This window comes from Rhipicephalus microplus, chromosome 5 (assembly GCF_043290135.1).
Source record: "Rhipicephalus microplus isolate Deutch F79 chromosome 5, USDA_Rmic, whole genome shotgun sequence".
In the NCBI taxonomy this organism is placed as follows: Eukaryota; Metazoa; Arthropoda; class Arachnida; order Ixodida; family Ixodidae; genus Rhipicephalus; species Rhipicephalus microplus.
In genome coordinates, this window is record NC_134704.1 from 3,750,756 (window position 1) to 3,772,531 (window position 21,776).

General features: G+C 45.6%; 1 protein-coding gene across 1 annotated transcript in view; it reads left to right on the forward strand.

Annotated features, from left to right (window-relative positions):
- The first annotated feature begins 7,167 nt into the window (after positions 1–7,167).
- The window catches only part of LOC119175108 (activating signal cointegrator 1 complex subunit obelus), a 526,436-nt gene continuing 511,827 nt past the window's right edge, over positions 7,168–21,776 (forward strand). Inside the window, exons 1-3 of the mRNA XM_037426343.2 lie at positions 7,168–7,304; positions 18,243–18,381; positions 18,664–18,779. Coding sequence (XP_037282240.2) covers positions 18,245–18,381; positions 18,664–18,779 — 253 coding nt within the window. The 5' untranslated portion in view covers positions 7,168–7,304; positions 18,243–18,244. The remainder of the gene's footprint in view (positions 7,305–18,242; positions 18,382–18,663; positions 18,780–21,776) is intronic.

Below are 21,776 nucleotides of genomic sequence, written 5' to 3' on the forward strand. Positions count from 1 at the left end.
TGGGACACATCGAGGAATCGGACGGCACTTCGTGGGGGAGAGCGGCTGGCCTTGAACGCCGGCGACTTTGTTGACTGTTCGTAACAGCGAGCAAATCTATCATCAGCAGTCGCTTACTCACAGCACAAACACAGTTCACAACCTCAAAACGAGAAGAAAACAACGAGCAAATCTATCGACAGTCACTCACTAACAGCACATACACAGTTCACAACCTCAAAACGAGAAGAAAACAACGAGCAAATCTATCGGCAGTCACTCACTAACAGCACATACACAGTTCACAACCACAAAACGAGAAGAAAACAACGAGCAACCCCACAGCACGACCCAGAAAACCATGGCCACTGGCACACCGAAACGCAGGCCTGCACCGGCCGGCCCGTCGGCACCGCGCAAAAGTAGAGTGCCTCGATGCGCGCACCCCTGCTTAGAGTGGTGTCAGCTTTTGCAAGGGCAGATGCCGCCGCCTCGGCTTCGGCGCCAGCGCGACCGCCATTTTGGCGCCTCCGGCCGGTAGTTCGTGCTTGGCGTGTGAGGTGTTGTTGGGCAGTGTTCATTCCCTTACAGTTTTATGCACCCATCTCCGCATCACCATGCCCGGCTGCTGCGTGCCGCAGTGCTCGAATCACTCGAGAAACGGATGAAAGTTGTACCGGTTTCCAAGAGACCCAAAAAGAAGGCTTCTTTGGACCGTTAAAATCAAACGAGACAAGTGGCAACCGACTGATACGTCGCACGTATGCAGCGTAAGTAAACATTTTTTTTTTAGTGCGTCGTATTCTGACTGGTCAGCATTATTTAGGGCGCTGTTGTTTTTTATTTAGGTGCGCAATGTAAACGCAGGACAGCCAAACGTCGTGCAGGGTACTGTGCGGCGTGCTCGTGTTAAAAGATCACGCTTTATGAAAATGCGTCAAGTACGGGGGCTTCGGAAGCCCCCGTGTCGATAACATTTCATGCTGGTTCAAGGGCCTCGAGTGTGCTACTACATTCATAGGAATTGCGACTAGTTTCAGTGCCCTTGCACGGGAAAGTGTTGCCTTGGCAGCAGCGTTGTGAAATCCTTCCCACCCCCTACCCGAGGCTGTTAATTTCGTGCACTGCGCTTCGCAGCTATTTTGCTCGCGAGACCGGCTGCCGCTGTCGTGACCGTCCGCCTCGCAGCCCGAAGACAGACTTCGTGAAATTGCCGTACTCGCTCGCCAACTCGCCCCGACAGCGTACGCGTCGACCGGGTGCTGGCGGAGTTGAGCTGAACGAAAAGTAGGCAAGAGATGGGGACGCAGGAGGTGTAGTTAAACAGATGAGAATTTAGAAAGTGGAGGAGGGAGAAAATTATATGCAAGGGCAGAAAACGGGGAGTGAGTTCAGGCCGCGTGCCGGCGAGCGAGTACGGAAATCTGACGGCGCCTGGCTGCTGCCGAACTTCAAGAGTACGGCACGTAGAGCTCACGTAATTCACACAAGAGGAAATTGGACGTGAAATGCGCGCATATGGCCTCGCAGGGAATTAACATAGGCTCGGGTGCAGGGGGATTTCACAACGCTTACGAGGCCTGCCCATGTTTATTCGTGCACGCGTTGGCACTGATCGGTCGAAATTTGAACGCCTCTTGTGAAATCAAGTCGTTTGAACATAAACATGCTGTTCCTGCGAAAAACTCGTAATATTACGAGGCCGGACTTCTGCCCGTCTTGTGTGTATCGTCGTATGTATACTTGGGAATCAGGAACACTTCAGTGACGAACAAAACAAGCGCTGTTACGGAGTGTTGTCATTTTTACCTGACAAATAAATTCGATTGCATTGGGAACTTGGAGGCTTGGGTACAAAGCTTTCGATAGAACGAAATCTGTAACGCTCGCTATAAAATCAGACCTGGTCCTTTGTCGGCACAATAGACTAATATTTTATTCATATGAATTCAGGAATCCTTACAGATCTTCAGTGCGAAAATTGAAAGGGTTATTATAACAGCAGGCTGGGTCTATGATCGCGCTCACTGAAGTGGCTTACGTGAAAGCGCGCGTGAGCTCAATTAGTTTCCTTCTTTTTGTGCTTCAAAGTTGCTGCTAGTTCCTGCTGCGAATCATACTGAATGCTGCATACATGAAATCTTGTTTATTGACAGTGACAGACATTCGTTTTTCTTCTGCCAGTGTGTTAATTTTTAATTCTGGTTTTATTTGCAGGCTCACTTTGAAGAGAACAACTATGAGCAACATCGTGCGGATGGCTGGAAGAAGTTGAAACGAAATGCCGTCCCAACTTTGTTCACATTCAAACGTAAGATTGAACTTTTTTCTTGCATTACATAAAGCAGCACCAGTTGCAAGTACTCTATGTACCTGGGATTTCTACGAAGCTAACACCAAATAGGTCCTCATATGCTGCGTCCACATTAGTGCATAAATTCTGGAAATGCAGTCACGGACAAAGCTAGGAAATGCGAACACAAAAATGTGAACCAGACCACGCAAAATCGAAAAATACTGCTAATATTAGACGGTCAAATAATGGCACGCTATTAGTGCGTTTGGAAAGCTACATTTCCCAACTTTGTTTTTGTGATTACGTTGCATCACTTTGACTTGCATGTAAAAAAAAATTGCGATACTTGAGTGTTGTGGTTTATATTTCTTGTTTGCATTTTTTGGTCATGACTGTATATACGTCTGGATTTCAGTGTTTACAGGCATGACCCACTGCACAACAGTTTTCCGCTACTTAGCACACGGTCGTGTACTGCTAGGATGTCAGGTGCAGTGGCTATGTTATTTACAAAGGGGGAAAACGGAAACCATTATGTATACGAGATCCACGATGCACGAGCCCCCACTACAGTGCGCCTCATTACCTGCGTTGCGTTGGCGTGTTAAGCTTGAAAAAAAAAACTGCACTCTTTCCTGTCTCTCTTGTTTTTTTTTCTTCAAGTTTGTGCAGCAATTCAATTTTTCAAGTATGAACCAACTAGTCTGCAAAAAAGTATTGCGTGTTAAGCCCTACAATCAAATAATCAATAAACTGCATAGGGAGCGAATGTCAGTTGAGCCCTCCACAACGGCGCACACGTGTAGCTCTGGCATATGAAGCTCCAATTTGAATTAGAGCCATTTATTGTGGGGAGAAATTTTGAGCACAATTTAATTATGGTATTTTAAGACCTTCCCCTATCCCTTGTGGAAAGGGCGGGGGAAGGACAAGTGTCTTCCTCACGTCAATAACTAAGCCGGTATCTGCTGCATGTGTTACATTTGTAAAATTAACAAGCTAGACATGAACTGGCATTGCTTGAATATGTTCATGAATACATACATTTCTGCTTGCAGCACTGCCTAAGGAACGAAAGCCACCAAAAGAAAGAACTGTGCCTGCACCCTCCAGCAACGAGACCAACAAATCTCCTCCTGGTCTGCGTCAATATCCAGCTGCAGTTAAAACTACCCTAGAGACCCCACAAAACCACGCCGTTCCTGAATCTACACGGCAAGGAACATCGTGTTATGGGCACGACACCATGGAAGTTGACGACGCCGTTGTTGAACTGTCAGCGAACACTAGTGATGCAGATTCAAGAGAAGTTAATGCAGCGGCTGGTGAGACATCAAATTCTACTGCAGAATCAGCAGAACTGAAGAAGAAGCTTGCTGACCTTACAAGAAAGTACTCTGAACTTCAGCAACATCATGACACAGCCAAGAACACCATTAGTGGTCTCAAGAGAAAAGTGCAAAAACTCGAGACTGAGGCAACAAATATTTCGCAAAATATGAAATTTCTCAACGACGATCAAGTACGCGCTCTCTCAAGGAACAGCAGCTTGGTGAACTCTTGGTCTCCGCACACTGTCAAGCAAGGCCTTCAAATTAAGTTTGCTTGTGGAACAACCAGATATGAAACTTTGAGAAAAATGGGATATCCTCTCCCATCCAAAAGAACGCTCGCACGGAGGATTCAAAATTTGAAGTTTCTCCCAGGCGTTCTTCACGAAGTGATAGACGTTATGAAATGCAAAGCCGAGACCATGGAGGATGTAGAAAAGGACTGCGTCCTTTTTTTGGATGAAATGGAGATAGTGCCGGGGTTTGAGCTAGATCGGGCTGAAGACGCACTTCTCGGAGGAATAACTCTTCCTCCAAAGCCTGAAGAGCCTGCGGTTCATGCTCTGGTATTTATGTTGGGCGGACTTAACCAGCGATGGAAGCAGGTGATTGCATATGAATTTACCGGAAGAAACATCGATGGCGGCTTGCTGAAAAACTATGTGTTGGAACTAGTACAGCTGTGCAGTCAAATATATCTGAGAGTTCACGCAATCACATGTGACATGGGCTCGGCAAACCGCGCAATGTGGAGGGAATTCGCCTTTTCCAGTCACAGAGATTCTTCCACGGTGTGCTCCATACCTCATCCGTGCATGGACGGGAAGGAACTTTTTTTCATTGCTGATCCGGCTCACGTCTTGAAGAACCTCAGAGGCCAGCTCTTGAGCTCAGAAGTTTTCACGTTGAGTGAGGCCACAGTTGCCAAACATGGCCTGCCTTCTTCACAAGTCAACTTGGAATATGTTCAGGCTGTGCTCGAAGAAGATTCTAAAAGAGAACTGAAGGTAGCCCCAAACTTATCCGAAATGCACACCAGCGCAGGCCACTTCACCAAAATGAAGGTTGGTGTCGCTGTATAACTTTTTCGGGAAGCTCCCCCAGCTATCAGATTCCTTATAAAGGAAAGAGTTCTTAAACAGGAAGCAGAAACAACAGCTTGGTTCATGGAGCTGATTTCAAAATGGTATGCACTGATGTCTTCGCGGCATCCAACACTGGCCCTGAGTCGGAGAAGTAGGGCTAAGTACTCCGAAGCCCTAGATACATTACACACAGCAATAGAAACCATCAGAACTATGAAAATGGGTGCCACATCCCATTGGAAACCGTCGCAAGCAGGTGTACTCATATCAACTACAGTTGTACTTCGCCTCCAAGACGTTCTTTTAGGAGACGAAGGCTATGAGTTTTTTCTTACGAGCAGGCTCCTGCAGGACTGCTTAGAGAACCTCTTTTCTGTGGTGCGGCTTATGAAGCCGGTTCCCAATGCCTACGATCTCAAGTGCGCTCTGAGACTGGTGAGCGTAAGCCAATTTTTGCATACACCGAGGACGACCAGCTACGAGCTTGATGACAGGGAGTACCTGGTGGACCTGCTATCCCAGGGGAAGGAAGCCTGCGTCGAGAAGGAAGCTCAAGAAATCGATGATTCAGAGATTTTGTTCATCGAAGGATTGTCGTCCACAGAATGCAGTATTCTCTTTTACCTAGGAGGATTTATTTTGAAGGGAATTTTGACATCTGTGAAGTGCGCAAAATGCAAAGATGCTCTCCTTGGAACTGCCAACGACGAGCATGCTTCGCTGACAGCACTGAAAGAGTACGTTTCAGATGGAGGCAACCTCATCTACCCCAGCAAGGGAGTTATGAAAGCCTTGATAGACTATGAGGAGCATTTTGCTGCCATAAACTCTTGGTGCACGGACAAAGTAGTCACGATGAAGTCGCCGCTTCGTTCACTCACCGCATACCTAAACAAGGTGCACCGCCGCAGCTTGTGTGTCTGCGCGGAGCACGAGGACAGTATATACCGACTGCTCACAGAGAGGTACGCAAGAATAAGGCTGCGCATTCACCTTCGGCAGGTTCCAGCCGGGAGTTGCAATGGACATGCAAGCAAAACATGTGCCGGCGTCAACCTCTCATGAGAAATGGACACGCCAAGATAAGCTGTATGCTTAAAAGGTTTCGGCTCACGTGGGCACGCTTTTGACTCTTGCATTTTTTATTTTTAAACATTTCATTTGGTACTGCATTTGGTTTGTCTTGTATCTGACTTTGATTTTCACTAGTGGGACAACGCAGCATTAAGGCGCACAAATAAATGGCCTGTTCACTGAAATCGTGGGTGTCGTTTCATAAAGGTACACTAGTAAAGCATGTTACTCTCGGGTATGCTGCCTGCACAGTGCATGAAATGGTGAGGCAGGGGAAGGTCGTACCGAATGTCAGATAATGTGTGTGTGTGCGTGTGCGTGTGTGTGTGTGTGTTATATATACACACACACGCAAGTATATAAAGTACAGCGATTCCTGCCTTTGCTATTCGGCTGATTCACAAAGACCCAAATATTGCATTCCTTTCAGCAAGCGTAGTAATAAAAGTTCATGCGCCCCTCCGTCTTAACGACGACAACGGTTTAACGCGAATCTTTCTGGTGTGGGAGTTCGTGGCTCATTTCATTCAGTCTATGTCAGCCCCTGGCGCATTGTACAAGCACAGGCCACCAGTTTGTATGACGTGCGTTGTTCCATTTAACAATTAGGCAACAACAGCACTAAGAGGTGTCCAAGTTGCACCAAAAAAAAAAGCTCACCAACGAGTACTTCTTTCCTACCATACGCGAGCACCGCAAGCGGTAATGCGCTTCGCATGCTGCCCCACTACGGCAGGAGCCGTAATGGCGGCCGTCGTAGCAGACGACGCGGCTGTCCTCACCCTCAGCAGAGCGCGCGGGCATCAAGGCACCCTACGCAAAAGTCGACCGCAGCGCCCTCACACCCCCTAGGAGTAAGACGCGCCCGGCTTCGGCGGCGGAGTTTCGAAACTGAAATATATCTATAAACGTTGGCTTGCTGCTCATCACACTTCCCTATTCTAGCCACTGCACTCATCATTCCCATGGTTGCTTAACGATTGCAGCGTTAAAGTGACCTCTAGATCTAGTTAATTTTGGGAAATAATAGCCACAGTCACTGCCTCTGGTCAACCCATCATTCCCATGCTCACTGAAGCGCCGTGTGTTGCAGCTCCCTTAGACACTAGCGTCAGAGTTTCCTCTAGTGTATATTAGAAAATTCTATGCCATAGTTTTCACACACACACACACACACACACACACACACACACACACACACACACACACACACACACACACACACACACACACACACACACACACACACACACACACACACAAAAAAAAAAAAAAAAAACATTTTTATGACGTGATTTTGGTTCAGCAGCATCTGGCCCCTTCAGCCAACGAATGCATAGCCTTTAAGATCTGCACAAGAAACTTAGAGGGCACCACCCGTTTTATATACAAAAAAAAAGTGTGAGAGGTCACGTGGTTTACGTGTTGTGAAGGCTCAGCGTGCCGGTACCGTTTCGTAGGGGTTCTGTGGCGCAGTTCACATTACATTTACTCGCTTGTGAGATGGTCGTCAATTGGAGTTGCCATCTTCACCACTCGGTAAGTGATTCTTAGGTCACCACTGACATACTACATGACATCCCCACGAAGGGGATGTCATGTAGTATGTCATGACACTACATGAAACAGCACTCCGTGCACATGCCTGCGGCATATTTATTTATTTATTTATTTATTTATTTATTTATTTATTCAAAATACCTTACAGGCCCACTGAAGGGTATTGAGTAAGGGGGGCATCAGTATACAAACGAAATAACAATAAAGGAGAAAAGCAGACGACAAAATATATACATATATAAAAGATTACAAAAAAACAAGGTGCAACAGCGTTATACAATACTAGAGTGCAACGAAATCAGGTTGTCACGAAAAATTTCACGGTTACAAATGGATACAACATGATCCGGAAGATCGTTCCAATATGCAATGGCTCGAGGTAGTGATGATAAGTTAAATGCTTGCGTGTGACCATGAATGCGCATAAAACTACGGGCATTGTGAATGCGTTGGGAAGTGCGCGCAGGAGAATAAAGTGGCAAACAGTGAATTTCGTTACTATAAATGTACCTATGAAACAGACATAAAAGAGCAATGTTGCGGCGTATTTCTAGTGACTGAAATGCAAGGTCTTGTTTTATTAGAGTAATACTTGAATGATAGTCGTAGTTTCCGGAGATGAATCTCGCTGCCCTATTCTGGACGGCTTCCCACATACGTACCAAGTAATCTTGATATGGTGACCATGTGGATGATGCATACTCTAGCTGTGGGCGAACATAAGTAATATATGATAATGCGCATCCCCTAAAGCTTAGGATTTGAGAAGCAACAGTGTAGGACAGTTCGCCTCTCTTGGCGCAATGCCGTATAGTAGGGGATTTAAGTGTTTGCTTGGCTAACGCTTAAATGACGCAGCTACTAAGAAACCAGCAAATAGTGTAGCACTATTCTGGAAAGTGCATCTATTGGGGCATGTCAAGACAGAAGACGTCATATGATGACGTTTCACGTAATTTCACGTAATGATGATTTCTTGCATCGCTCGTGTTCGGGCTGCCCACTCGACAAGACGCCGGACACTGCCGGCGATCAGTTTTCGCTTTTGATGAGCCATTTAACGCTATCGCCTTAATGCACTGTATGGCTGTAGCTCCGTGAAATTGCAGCTTTCGCTGGTGTTCGGGGAGAGCGTGCTTGCAGGAACAAGGCAGAACAATTGTTCTCCTTATAAATCTTCGTACTACACTATTCTATGTTACCTTCATTTACAATCTGGGTATTTTATAGATTGTAAGTAGTGGTGGCTGAAGACTATCCATCACGTTTGGCAACAAGGTAATTGGTATTACTAAACGGGAGTGCGCTGCCTCCGAACAGTAAGCAAGTGAGTATATTAGTAACAACGCTGCCTCGCAATCACTGCCGTGTGCAACGCAAACATTAAGCCTCGAAGCTGAATGGCAGCCCATGGGCACCATACAGGCATTCAGCTCTAACAATACTTTTTTGCAGACTAGTTGGTTCATACTTGAAAAATTGAATTGCTGCACAAACTTGAAGAAAAACAAGGGATACAGGAAAGAGCGCTCTTTCCTGTCTCCCTTGTTTTTCTTCAAGTTTGTGCAGCAATTCAATTTTTCAATTCAGCTCTAGTCTGCTTGCTACATAATTAAGAGGCCAGAGGGAAGAAGAAAGAAACAGAGCTGAGCGGCCGGATATTAAGGCTTGAACAATCCATCCACAAATTCGCAGGCAAGCTCAAGCAACTCACCACAGGCTGCATTTTTCATGCCTGTCACCTTGGCTCAAGTTGAGAGCCGGCATTAGACTTCAGACTTTCACAGCGTCTGTTCGAAACACGGGCAATGGTCGCAGAAATGTCGCCGCATATGGAGCTGTTCTTGTTTATTTCACGATGATTTCATTGTTTAAGCTATTAACTGGTGAAATCAACTGCTATATACAGTTCCTGATTTTCTGACACTTGGTTTTTCTCGGTAGCAGCAAATGTAATGCTTTGCAAAGGGAATGGATGATGACCTATTTCTCTGGGAGCTGTCTAGTGGGATTTGGTGCTATTTAGTGCATGAACTCCAGGCTTGCGCATGATGTGCTACGCCACTATAGAGAGTAGCAAGCGTCGAAGAACATTGGACACTCATGCTTTTATAATTAGGTCCTGGCAAAGGCTTCTCTCAAAAATTTACTTTCAGTTAGTAAAAAATCAACTCTCAGTTAAGCGAACGCCATGTTGCGAAACGATGTTCTGCGGATTACTTGGCATCAGCTATCTCGCATCGCCCTAGCAAACGACGCGTGAGCGCCTCGATCGAGTAGTCGCGAACTACACATGCCTTTGAAATGAGCTAGGTGTCCAGAACAAGAAGGGCTTCTTGATTCTCATTTCCAAGTTTCCATTACATCTTAAACAATGCGAATACAGCCGAAAACCGAGCCGTATAGCAACTTCGAATGCAGCCGCAGCATTTGTTTGCATGCGAGACGACGTGGCGGTATCTCTACTCTAGTTGCGGCACCTGGCGGTGAAACGCCACACTAGCACAGACAGCCGCTTCCTATTGAAATCCGCTCCTTCACCCAGGCACTGGAAAAATAGAGAAGGCGCTGCCCAAGCTAAAGAAGTAGCTCTGTTTTACAATTACCGAGCTCCCCAAAGTAACGTGTTATACCCCTGTCACACTGGAAGTGTTATACCCCTGTCACACTGGAAGTGTTTCTCATTATATTGAAATGTCATTTAGTGCAATGAATGCCATTCGATATGTGGTAGTGCCACACAGGAAAAAGAAATGTCATTCATTCATGATATAAATGTTGATAATTTAGAAAAGAATGGCCTGTGTGGAAACTACGCATAGAAATGTTATGTCGCAGAATATGGTGCCACTATTAGCCAAGATAGTCTGCCTAGCCTGTAGTCACAGATGATAGAATGAATACATGGAACACAGCCGACGTGGCAGAGCTGCGGAACGACGATACTAAATTGCAGCAAGTAATGCATTTAGTTGCTTTGTTCTTGGTGGTGTAACAAATGTGCATAAACCAGAATAATAGACTTGATGATACAATGAAAAGAGAAATAAAATAGCCCCCTTGATGCCATTGCTGCAAATATGCGCATACACGTGCACAATGGCATCTCTATGGCCTATAGCGCCGGCGGCCAGACGCCACTGAGGTTAGGATAAAATATTCTGCGAGTCATTCATACACGTGTTCTTGTTAAAGGGACAGACAAGTGCCCAGAACATGAAAGGAGATGACTGCAGGGATGGAAAGATTGTCCCTCATAGTGACTCAAACCAACCCTGCTTTTCTCGTGAAAAGTGGAGTTAGATTTTTATTTCTTCGTGGAAAATCGGGATAATAGCCTGCGGTGCCACTTGGTCTGAGAACTTATATCTGAGCTGCCCTGTCACGTGACCGTAAACTAGTGTATGTGGCCAAGAGTTTTCCCGTTAGTATTGAAATAGTGTTTGCTTATTTATAGTAAAAGGTATTACTTGATAAAAATGCACTTCTAAGCCTACGTTAGTAGTGCGCAATAAAGTGGCGCTGCCATTTGCATGATGCAATGTTATCCCATGCTCCTCAGCGCGTCGTGAGCAACTTTTCTACGTGCTCACAAAATCGTGAACACAGTTTCCGGTTCGCTAAGATTTTGAGGGATTTTTTTACCTAAACTTTGTCTCAGAAATGACGCGCAGTGACGTGTTTGGTGACTTGACTTGGTTCGAGTTTCAAGAGAGTAACGATGACAGGACAAGTTTTCTATGACACAGGCACCTTGGTTGCAGGCAACCTTGTTGCAGGCATATGCAATGCGGTAGAAATACAGGGAAGCTGTGTAACGCCACATCGTCTGATTGTAACATCGTGTCATTTTCAAAAATAGCGGTAAAGCTCAGAATAAACGTGGTTAAGCATAGTTAGAACTCCTGTGAAAGCAGAACAATGACAGCATGAACAATTCGCCAGAAAAGCTACCGACATTGCTATCAATTCTCAGGTTTGCTGGACTAAAAAGGCTTGTCAGTGTTCAGAGCTTTTCAAATTGAAAAAATACGGCTTATACAATAACTACCTGGTTTTGGGAGTAACCACGGCAAGCGTGAACACTGCGAAAGGTAAGCTTTCAGTTGAATCGGAAAAGACTGGGCTGAACAAATTCGGTTGTCGGTCCATTTAAATTGGGAAATGCCTATAAAAAGCAACATTGTTAGTGTTTTTTTTTTTGTGAATGCGAGTCACATTGAGACTGCTGAATGCTACCTTTTAGGTAGTCTGTGTCATAGAGGGCATACGTTTGTGACTGTGATGGTGAATGTGTTTCTCGAACTCATTCGATTGCTTAAAGGGACACTAAAGGCAAATAATTTACGTCAAAGTGAAAGCTCAATGTATGATAGCATCAAAAAAACAATATTAACCACATTGCCCTCCTTACCAAGAAATTAAAGTAAATGCACAAGAACACAAGCGCTGCAGTAGAACATTTTCGAAATGATCCGAATGACATCAAACCAACCACCTACAATTAATCACTAGTATTTGGTCTAACTGCACTAAATAAAGAACGTTCCGTGCATAAAGAGACGCAATAAAATGCTGCTTGTTAGTTTCTGTTTGATTCAAGGAAAAAAGAACCGCCGGACGTTACTTTGGGAAATGGCACGAGTGGTTCAAAAATTAAATTTTTGGGAGACAGAGAGAGAATAAAACATTTATTTGAGATCGAGGAAAGTGTGTCGATGAGTGGGCTTATTAGTCCGGGATCCCATTGGCACGGGCTGCTGTCGTCGCTCGTCTCACGAGAGCCTCTTGTGTGTTCGGATCCGAGCTGGACAGAGCTCCCTCCCACCCTACAATGTTGTGCTGTGCTCTGGATTGTAGTGGTGGATTGTGTGGGCATTCTCATTCCATGTGGTACAGGGTAGCTGTCTTAGTCACGCAGAACATGCACTGTGGTGGGTATGTGTCGGGATCTATCTTGGACAATATGTATGGATTGGGGTAAGACAAGGTCTGCAGACGACGCCACGATATCTGAGATTCTTTACTGAGCTTTGGCCCCGTAGGCGGAAGTTTCCGTCTTTCAAGCCTTTGATGTTCTAGAATATCTGTGTATGTTAGGAACGGGTTCATACCTATAGCCGAGGGTGGGTGCGATATGCCGGTGTCGGAAGTCCAGAAGAGTAATTCTCGGGCTGAGGCATGGGCGAGCTCATTGCCTCTAACTCCGTAGTGGCCGGGTAGCCATATCAGCTGCTTCCATTCGCCCTCTGAGGGTGAGGACGAGAGTTGTGTAAGAAGTCGATGCACAATGGGGCCAATGTAGCCTTTACAAAAATTTCGGTAGGCTGCTTTGGAATCTGATAGAACAAAAGTGGACCTTGTATTTCGTAGGGCGAGGGCGATTCCTGCTTCTTCCATACTAGTTGTGTCTGTGTCCTGGGCTGACATACAGTCAACCTGTTTTCCACAATGAATGACGCTTGCTGTATATTTGCCGTTCACTGGTCCAGCTGTATCAACAAAGAAGGCGCCCTCAGTATCTGAGTAGTTGTCGTGAACTTTTGCCCATGCCCGACGTCGATGTTCGTGGAACTGAGGATGCATGTTGCGTGCAAGTGGTTTGATGATGAAGTCCTGCCTCCATTCATGTGGGATACGTTGTTTTCCTCTTCTCTCAATGGGGGCTTCGATGCCAAGTTCCGATAGTGTTTTCCGTCCCGTTTTAGTGATGGCGAGGCGTATGACTTGATTCGTGTGGTGTGCATGAAATAGTTGTGATACGGTATTGTGGAGCCCCATTTGAAGCAGACGTTCCGTGAGGGTCCATGGGGGAAGGTTCAGAGCCTTCTTGAGAGTCACACGTATGACTCTATTTCTTGCTCGTCTGCTTTCAAGACCCTCAGGTAAGGAGAGCTATAGGTTATGCGGCTGATAACAAATGCCTGAATGAGTTGCATTATGTCGTATTCTTTCATCCTTCGTCGTAGGTTAGCCACCCGACTAATCATGCGAGAGATTTGTAGGCAGGACGTTTTTAGTTTATGTAAAGCAAATGAGTTTTCGCCCCGATTACTGAAGTAGGCCCCCAGAATTCGTATGGTTTCAACCTCTTTAGTTTACGTTCCATTAAGTTGTACGTTAAGGGATGTATTGTCAGGTGCCTTATTTCTATATACTAGGATTTTTGATTTGGTGGGGGAGCACTCCAGACCACTCTTGCGTCCTATCTTTTCTATGATGGAGGCGGCCTTTTGGAAGGCTTCTTTTATCTGACCTAGGTTACCAGACCGGCTCTAGATTGTGACGTCATCAGCATATATATGGTGGGGCGTACCTGCAAAATTTCATTTAGGTCCTCCAGGAGGCACATGAGGGTGATATTGAAGAGGAGCGGAAAAAGGACAGCCCCTTGGGGAGTACCGAAATCACCCATGGTGATGGGTTGAGATTTAAGGTCCCCTATGCGGATAGTGACTTGTCTGTCTGTAAGGAAGTCCCGCACATATGCATATAATTTTGGACCGTACCTGAGTTCCCGTAAGTTTTCCAAGATAGTGAAGTGCCGAACATTGTCAAAGGCACCCTTGAAATCAATTGCGAAATTGGCCCTTTCCGCCTGAGTGGTACCGCTGGGTAGGTTGACAATCTCGTGTTTTAGTTGGAGAATGTCCTGTGCTGACGAATGGGGACGAAAGCCGTACATAGTGTCAGGCAAGAGGTTCTGTTCTTCTAGATATTCGTTTAGCCTCATTTGTTTGGCCTTCTCCGTCATCTTACAAGCGCATGACGTGAGGGATATGGGACGGAGGTTATCAATATTGAGCGCTTTGCCGTCTTTTGGGATGAAAGTGAGCTCGGCCGATTTCCACTCTAGGGGTAGCGTTCCAGCGTCCCAGTACTGGTTCATTTTATCTACTAGAAACTGAGTCATATCATCGCTTAGGTTAGAGAGCAGCCTTATCGATACCTGATCGGGCCCCGGGGCGGTACCTTTCCTCATGCTTTGGATTGCCGCTTTAATTTCGACGACCGTAAACGCTTTTGAAAGTTCTGGATTATCGGTGCTGTCATAAAAGGGTATGGATGCGTGGTCCAAGGCAGTGATGACATACTTCAACCGTAGGGCACCGAGTAAGTTTGTTTTGGGACGTTAAACCCCACAAATCAATCAATCACCGAGTAAGTTCGCATTGTTGTCAGGGAAGCCGTGTATAACCCTCCGAAGGCTTCTTCTGTTCGCGCCTCTGGTAGACTCTGGGTCAATGAGGTGACGCAGAAGGTGCCAGGCAGATTTCGTATGGAGAGACCCTGTAAAGGAGTCAATTTTTGCGTGGTTACACGGGACAGGTGGTGCCATCTGGCGGGGTGCAACTGAAACAAAAGCGACTGCAATCTCGAAGCTAAGGGCGGGAAATTGATCAATGGCCATTGCTGCTGCTGTGGCTCCCGCTGCTTTCGGTCTGCTGCTACTAGTTCAGTGAAGCCGGACAACGTTCTGCACGGCAACAGCCACGTGAGACGGTCCAATTGGTCTGCTTCTTGAGGCGGGTAACTTGAAGTGCGCTAACTCGATGTGGAGCACTAAAACGTGATTTTATTTCAAAATAGGTCCTTCCTTGATACAACAGTAACACTACGAGGTTTCTGGACCTCCACTTCAACAATCAATGTCGACTTAATAGTAGACTTTAGTGTCCCTTAAAGTCATTCTGATTGTAATGATATTATATAATTCTGTGTAGCAGCCACATAATGTCATTATGCAAATATCATTCTATTCGAATGACATTTAAACGTCTAGTGTGATAGGGGTATTACTTTTCTGTTACTTTATGAAACAAGTAATGGATCATGAACCAAATGATCAAGCTTAATAAAAATATGCAAAGGCACACCGACAGTCGAAAGTTTATGTGGTGTAACCCTACACTGAGGAAACTTAGAAGGCGGTTCATACTAGCAATATTTGTGTATGCCTGATTTTTTGCATAAATAAAAAATGTGGTTAATGCACAGGGAAGAGTGCAGAATCCTAGGATGTTTATTAATCATACTTTGAAGCGCATATCAAGAGGGATGGTGTGTGTCACTCACGAGAGAAGACTACGTTCATTGACGTTAAAGTTGAATTAAACCCTGTTTGGAGAGCTTTGCAACGGCTGAACATACAAACTGCTTGTGAGACTTTTTCGCAATACCCAAAACTACACGCCTCTAGAGTACCAGAGCAGAGTCATCTACAAGTACGACGTGGGGATTGCGACATTACTTACGCTGTTGAAATGGGCAGAAAAATATCAATAAAAAGCATAAAGGGGGTGCTCATAAAGCAACCCATGCAATGGTTCTTGGACAGAGCTTGTTAAGCACTTCTAGACAGCAGCGCATAGCTTCGATCTAAACAATGCGACCACACTGGCTCCTAAAAGGTTGAGGGAAGGGGGGGGGGGGCAGAGAGGAAAAACTGCTGGAATGGTGGGTCATTCAGAGCAACACATCGGCTTGTAACAACCATGGTCCCATGGACGTTGATAAAGACTGTAGACAGACTTAGTTAGAGCAACGAACACTAGATTTGGTGGCACTAATTTCACAACTGAGAATTTACTTGCAGAAAAAAAAAAAAACACCAGGCCTGCGTGGAAGGCGCAGCACGGTCACAGCGAAAGCTAGAAGAACGGCCTTTCAGAGCCTTTTGTAAACATTCATTGGGTAACTGCTGCAAGCACACTTGCTGGGTACCCATTATGGCATAAATAATAATCATTTCTGGGTAGTAGGCCGGCATTCGCTATGCTATCTTTCGTCAGTTTACTCAGAAGCGTGGTATCGGTTAAACACACTCAAGGAATTTTGTGCCAATTATTCATGCAGCAGCTGACGATGAGGAATTATGCCTGAAGTGGCTTTGTGCCACACTTAATTGGTGATCAAAAACAAGCTTTTGCAATGGGTTGGAGCATTGGACGACCCACTTGTTACGCTGTTCGCATTGTGTGATTTTGCAGTTCTAAAACGCTTTATTACTCATATTAACCATCATTAACATATTATGACATCAAGCCTGCCTAAGGCAAGTTTGTGAGTAAGTCCCAAGCACCAGCGTGGCTCAGTGGTACAATACTGGGTTGGCACACTGTGGACCCGGGTGTGAGCCCCACTGTGTCCTTGGTACTAGACTTTTTTTGCTTATTTGGACACCGGCGGCGGCCAATTACAGAGCGGGTGACCAAAGTTGTGATCTCATAACAGCTTTCACTGTAGAACATAAATTCACAAGCTGTTCAGGGTGCTGTGTAATACAAAAAGAACACTAAATTCCTCCCCCATAAACATCACTAATTTAGACAATGACTCATCTGTCTAATGTAACACTTTCCACATGTTGATAGACTCAAGTAAACCCCTGCAACGGAACATTCTATGAAAGACATGCTTTTCGTCAATTGGGTGTTTGTGAGCGCTCTGAAAATTTGCCGCATGTTTAGTTGGAAGACTTCGAACGCTTGCACTACCCTCGGTAGGTTCCTTTGGAGCGTCAAGCTTTAACTTGGAACGCTCCTGACCACTCTGACTTCAAAGTGAGAGCGTAGCACGATCTCGGCGATCTTGCCCAGTGGGCAGTTCACGTGGCACCAACTGGCTACCATATGGTTGCCAGCAGGTGACAGCACTAGTGCCCATTTTGGAAGGAGACATTGCAAGGTGCATAATGCTTAGTGCACATGTGTTGCTCGTGTGTGTGGGGCAGAAAGTAGGCAGTTAGTGAAGGTGGAGGAGGCTATGTAATTGATCAGCACCATTCGTCGATGCAGTGCAGGAATGTTTACCCAGCGGCTTCACGCGCTGGCTGCACGGTGCTGCTACAAGCGCGCTTCTGATTCTGTCAGTGACTCTATTGCCGACGTATTCGGTTGGTACGCTGCCTCTCGAGCTCTGATGGTGAGCTGCCTTGGCATCTGGCCAGTCCGAGCCAGGGGACCGAAGCAGCCAACTGAATACACCGTCAGAAATAATACATATTCCCCCCCCCCCCCCCCAAAAAAAAAAGTTACGAACATAAACCTAACAAGCTGGTCAGTTACAGCATTTGATAACTGCAGTCTTCAGAAACTATAGTTGTACAGTTAGTACCGAATCAATGGAAGAGTCTTTGGAGCTTCCTGTCACTCGTCTGTTGCCATAAATTATACGATATATGTTTCTTTCATAAAATTAACTACAGTCCCACCCAGTGTAACAATATTATTCTTCCCGATCATACATCTGCTCTCGTTCTGCTTATCTCCAAAAAATGCCTGTGGTGATGTCGCAGCCAGGGCACAGCACTTGTGTTGTAAAATATTATGCTTAAATACAAATGCCTAGAAAATAAACATATGAAAAATTGTATAAAATTTTTTTGCATTTGAACGGACATGGCATCAGCCCTATACTATGTAAGTTACATGTCAGTCAATCTTGACACATAAAAACCGTGTCAAATAGTTCGTTTACTTAAACTTCTGCGCAAGTGCGGGCAGTTCGTTTCTGAAGATTCCTCTCCAGATAACTACTGAGTAAGAGACCAATAGCTTACAGAAGAGAAATCAATTGCACGAAGGAGCACACAATATATGCCCCGTTGTCTCTGTTGGTCCATTATCTCGTGGTCGTTATGGCGGCTCTGCAAAAGTCCTGCAGAGCGATATTTATTATGCCAATTTTTCCCGCTTCACTTTTCATTTCAGTGTTTCTAGGTTAAGAAATTTTACTTTATTTTGTAAAATTTAAAACTTCTTGTCAGTCAAGATATGTGGTCTTAACAACCCCTGAAGTTGATCTAAAAAAAAAAGCGAAGAAATCTAAAGCTTCTTTAAACTTATTGAGCTGGTCGCTGATATCTCCCTGTCAGGGCAGATGGACACAAAATGAAATGTACTTATTCTCATGCAGGGATGAATCACCTGGTGCAACCACACTTTACAGAGACCCTTCGAACATTCTCTAGTGTGGCCGCAAATGAAGAATGTTTTGCGGAAGCACATGACGCAGTTGCTCAGAAGAAACACTTTCAGTGTGAGAAGCGTCGCAAGTAAGGCTTCTTCTATCTTGCAGTTAAAGCAAGTCTAGTGAAAAGGCTTTAATGATACATGCTGTGCTAAAGACGAAAGGAACTTCGAGTGCACAAGACGGCCGCTGTCTCGCAATTGAAAAGTGTCAAGAAAAAAAAAAAAACAAAGCGGGAAAAAACCATGCTTATTTTTTCGAAATAACTCTTCACTTGCGAGATGGCGTTCGTTCTGTGCACTCTGTGTTCCGTTCGTCCTTCTTTGTAGCGAGAAGCTTGATTCTGTGTTTTTGTTTCCTTTTGCAGAAAAAGTAGTGCAGTCTGGAATTACGTTCGGCATATTGTGTTGTCTGTGAAGGAGGCATCGAATACAGATATAGTGGTCACACTGCAAGAACTTCTTCGGTGTGCACAGGAATTGTGTGAGTACATTGTCCTGTACTAGTGCATTCATGGGCCATTTCAGGTGTGTAATCATTCATTGTTGGAAGTAACCCGAGTTTCTGGAGGAAAAAAAAAAAGGTCCATTGAATGGCTTGGTTGCATAATTTTCTTGTTATGTGTCAGGAAGGCACAGGGAAGTCCTATTTATTTCCTGTTCTATGGAGCCGAGGACTTGTCCATCAGAGTTATTCAATCATATGAGTTGCGAAACTGCATTCCGAAACCTGAACACGCCATTGGCCGACCTAGCGGGAGTGAGTAGATCGTCGCACCCTCTGGGAGCGACAATACAAAACACTGCACCGCCACTTGTGCGTGCACTTCTTTTAGGCTGCTCAACACCGCGTGCAACACTGGCGTTGTCGCCTCAATAAATAATCTTGGCTTGTACAGCGCCCGCCGCCGCAGTCAGCTGTTTTTGCTCTGTAAAGGCGTAATCAAAGCCGGGTCAAGGCGGCAAGTTTAATTTCGTCAAAGGTGGTGCTTGCAGTTTCGCGCTACGATGGTTTTAATGCTGCGCCCTGATTATTTCTATTACTCCTCGTTTGCTCATTTGAAAATGTGTGCTTGAGATCAATTGCTCACAGGAAGCTTGACGAATCCTTTTAACTGTGCCACTCTGCGGTTCACGACGTGTCTCACTAACACGACGTGAGTGATGGTCGCACAAACACGACACAGACACAGTAGAGTGCAAAACAAAGCACAACAATACGGATCAGTACTTACGGTGAATTGGCCGCTTTGTCTTCCTCGCAGTGGTCAAATTCCACTAATCGCAAAATCAATGAGATACTGGCTGGGATACTATATAAATATCAAAGCCCAATGACAAGAAAGTGGGAAGATTGAACATTGCTATTTAGTTACAACTAGCAGTGCAAGCACTTTTTCAGGTGCGATGTTCGTGGAGTCTTTCCAATGGCACCGGCATTTGCTGCTCGGGCAACGTCGTCTACTGTCAATGACAGACTTACAGGTTGGATCCACCTGGATCAACGCTGCATCCCGCTTGCATCACGCCTTGCCACTCACTAATTGGCCGAAATGTAAACATCGTGGGCTCTCTACATGAATCTGATAAACTACCGACTTCTCTGCACTGTCCATTTACGCTGTGCTAGCTGTACACCACAGGAACATGCTGCTTATAGCCGCGTTACTTGTAGCGCAATGCGGAAAACATGAAAAAGGACCGAGCATCAAAAGAACAAGCAGCTACTCTGTCCTCTATCACGTCTCCACCACTGTGACAAAGTAACATGTTCAGCACCCTTAGGCACCAAGTCACCTAAGAACAAGTTCTAGGTGACTTTTTCAAGTTTCACCGAATCAAGTGATGAGTAAAGGCTTGGCAGTGAAAGGTCCCTGCAACACTTTTTGAGCATGGTCAGAAAACGCTGCTGATCGGTAGTAGAAGCTCCCGAGAACACGCGAGCCAAATATTATAGCAGAGCAAGTGTCCTGTCATCCACAATAAATTGTCAAAGTATGCTAAAAATTGCTTTCTCTTCTCTCAACAAATGATGAAAGAAGCTCAAAAATCACTCGTAGAAGGCCATCTGTCAGCCATTGGCTGATTTGAACATGGCACGTTCAGTCATTGCCGGGATCACTACGGTAGACCATGACTTGTCTACTCATACGAGAACACTCACGCTGAATAAGTCATGTATACGGAGTAAAACAAAAGAAAAAGTGCTGAAGGTCACGAGGCGTGCGTGTCTATTATTTTTGCCCATGCTGTCCCCTCTGCTTAGCTTCGAGCGCTTTCATCGGAATGTGAGAAGAGAGAATGTGATTGCAGCGTGTGACAAATCTTTGTAACTCCGCTCGTGCTGGACGGATTCTTAAGGGGAGACGTGGGCCGAAAAGTCGCGGTATTCCGAAAAATTTTTGCTTTTTTTTTGTTGTATTGGCATCTTTGGACTATAATCTTTTACTTCTAAAAATATCAAGCTGAAATTTGCACGAGAAATGATCTAAAATAGCTTCTATGTGGGGAGTGGTGACGTGCGAAATGTGCGAAAGTTGCCAGAAATGGCGTAATTTGCGTTGTCCTGTCGCGAAATTGACGCATTGGCCGCCATTTGCAATAGTGCATGCATTCTGCGAAGGCCTTCCCCTTCACAATCTGCTAGTAGCCAGTCTCGTATCCTCACGAAGAATACATAAAAAACAAGAAAAACAACACATACCCCACGCGTCTTGAATATCGTGTTAAGCAGCGCAAGCCCGCCATCTGTCGGTAGTGTGCTCCGCCTCCTCCCCCTCCTATCTTTCTGGCAGAAGAGCGAAGCCTCGGACGTCGCGATCGAGTTCGGCGTTTCTCTGCAGTTTTGCGTCATGGCAAGCCCCAAGAAGCGCAGTCTAGATAACCGAAAGTTCAGAACTCGCCCCAGGTATCGAGGGAAACGGCGTCGAACGCTTCCCAAAGCGACAGCGAACACCCATGTTACCGCCAACCAACGTGCCCCGACTTCAGATAGGCCTAACACTGACAGCGAACCCCGCGGCGAGAGTGATAGCCGCTGCCATGCAATTCATAAGTCCATCCCGAATAAAGAGCGGATTCTTCGAGAGTGAACGTAGACCAGTAGGTTCTGTTACTGCCAACATGCTACTTTGCAAAATTGATGCGCTGACTGCCCTTGTGGTGGGTGCGCGATGCCCAACCTGCCACGAACCGAAACTCAGCGTCCGAGAGGTAGCTGGAAAGTGCAAAGGGCTTTTGGCATTCCTCAAACTGTACTGTGAAAGCACTGATTGTCCTGAATCTACACTTTCATTCACGCACGCGTCGCGGCGTACTTCTTCGGCCAGGGACCAACGGACGAGTGCTCGTTTCGACAGCGGCTGCTCGTGTGATAGCTTTGCTGTAAATGTGAAAACAGTTCTGGCAGTACGCGCTATAGGCGCAGGCCACGACCAATTTTCACGATTCTGTGCGATTCTCGGTCTTCCGAGCATTCAGT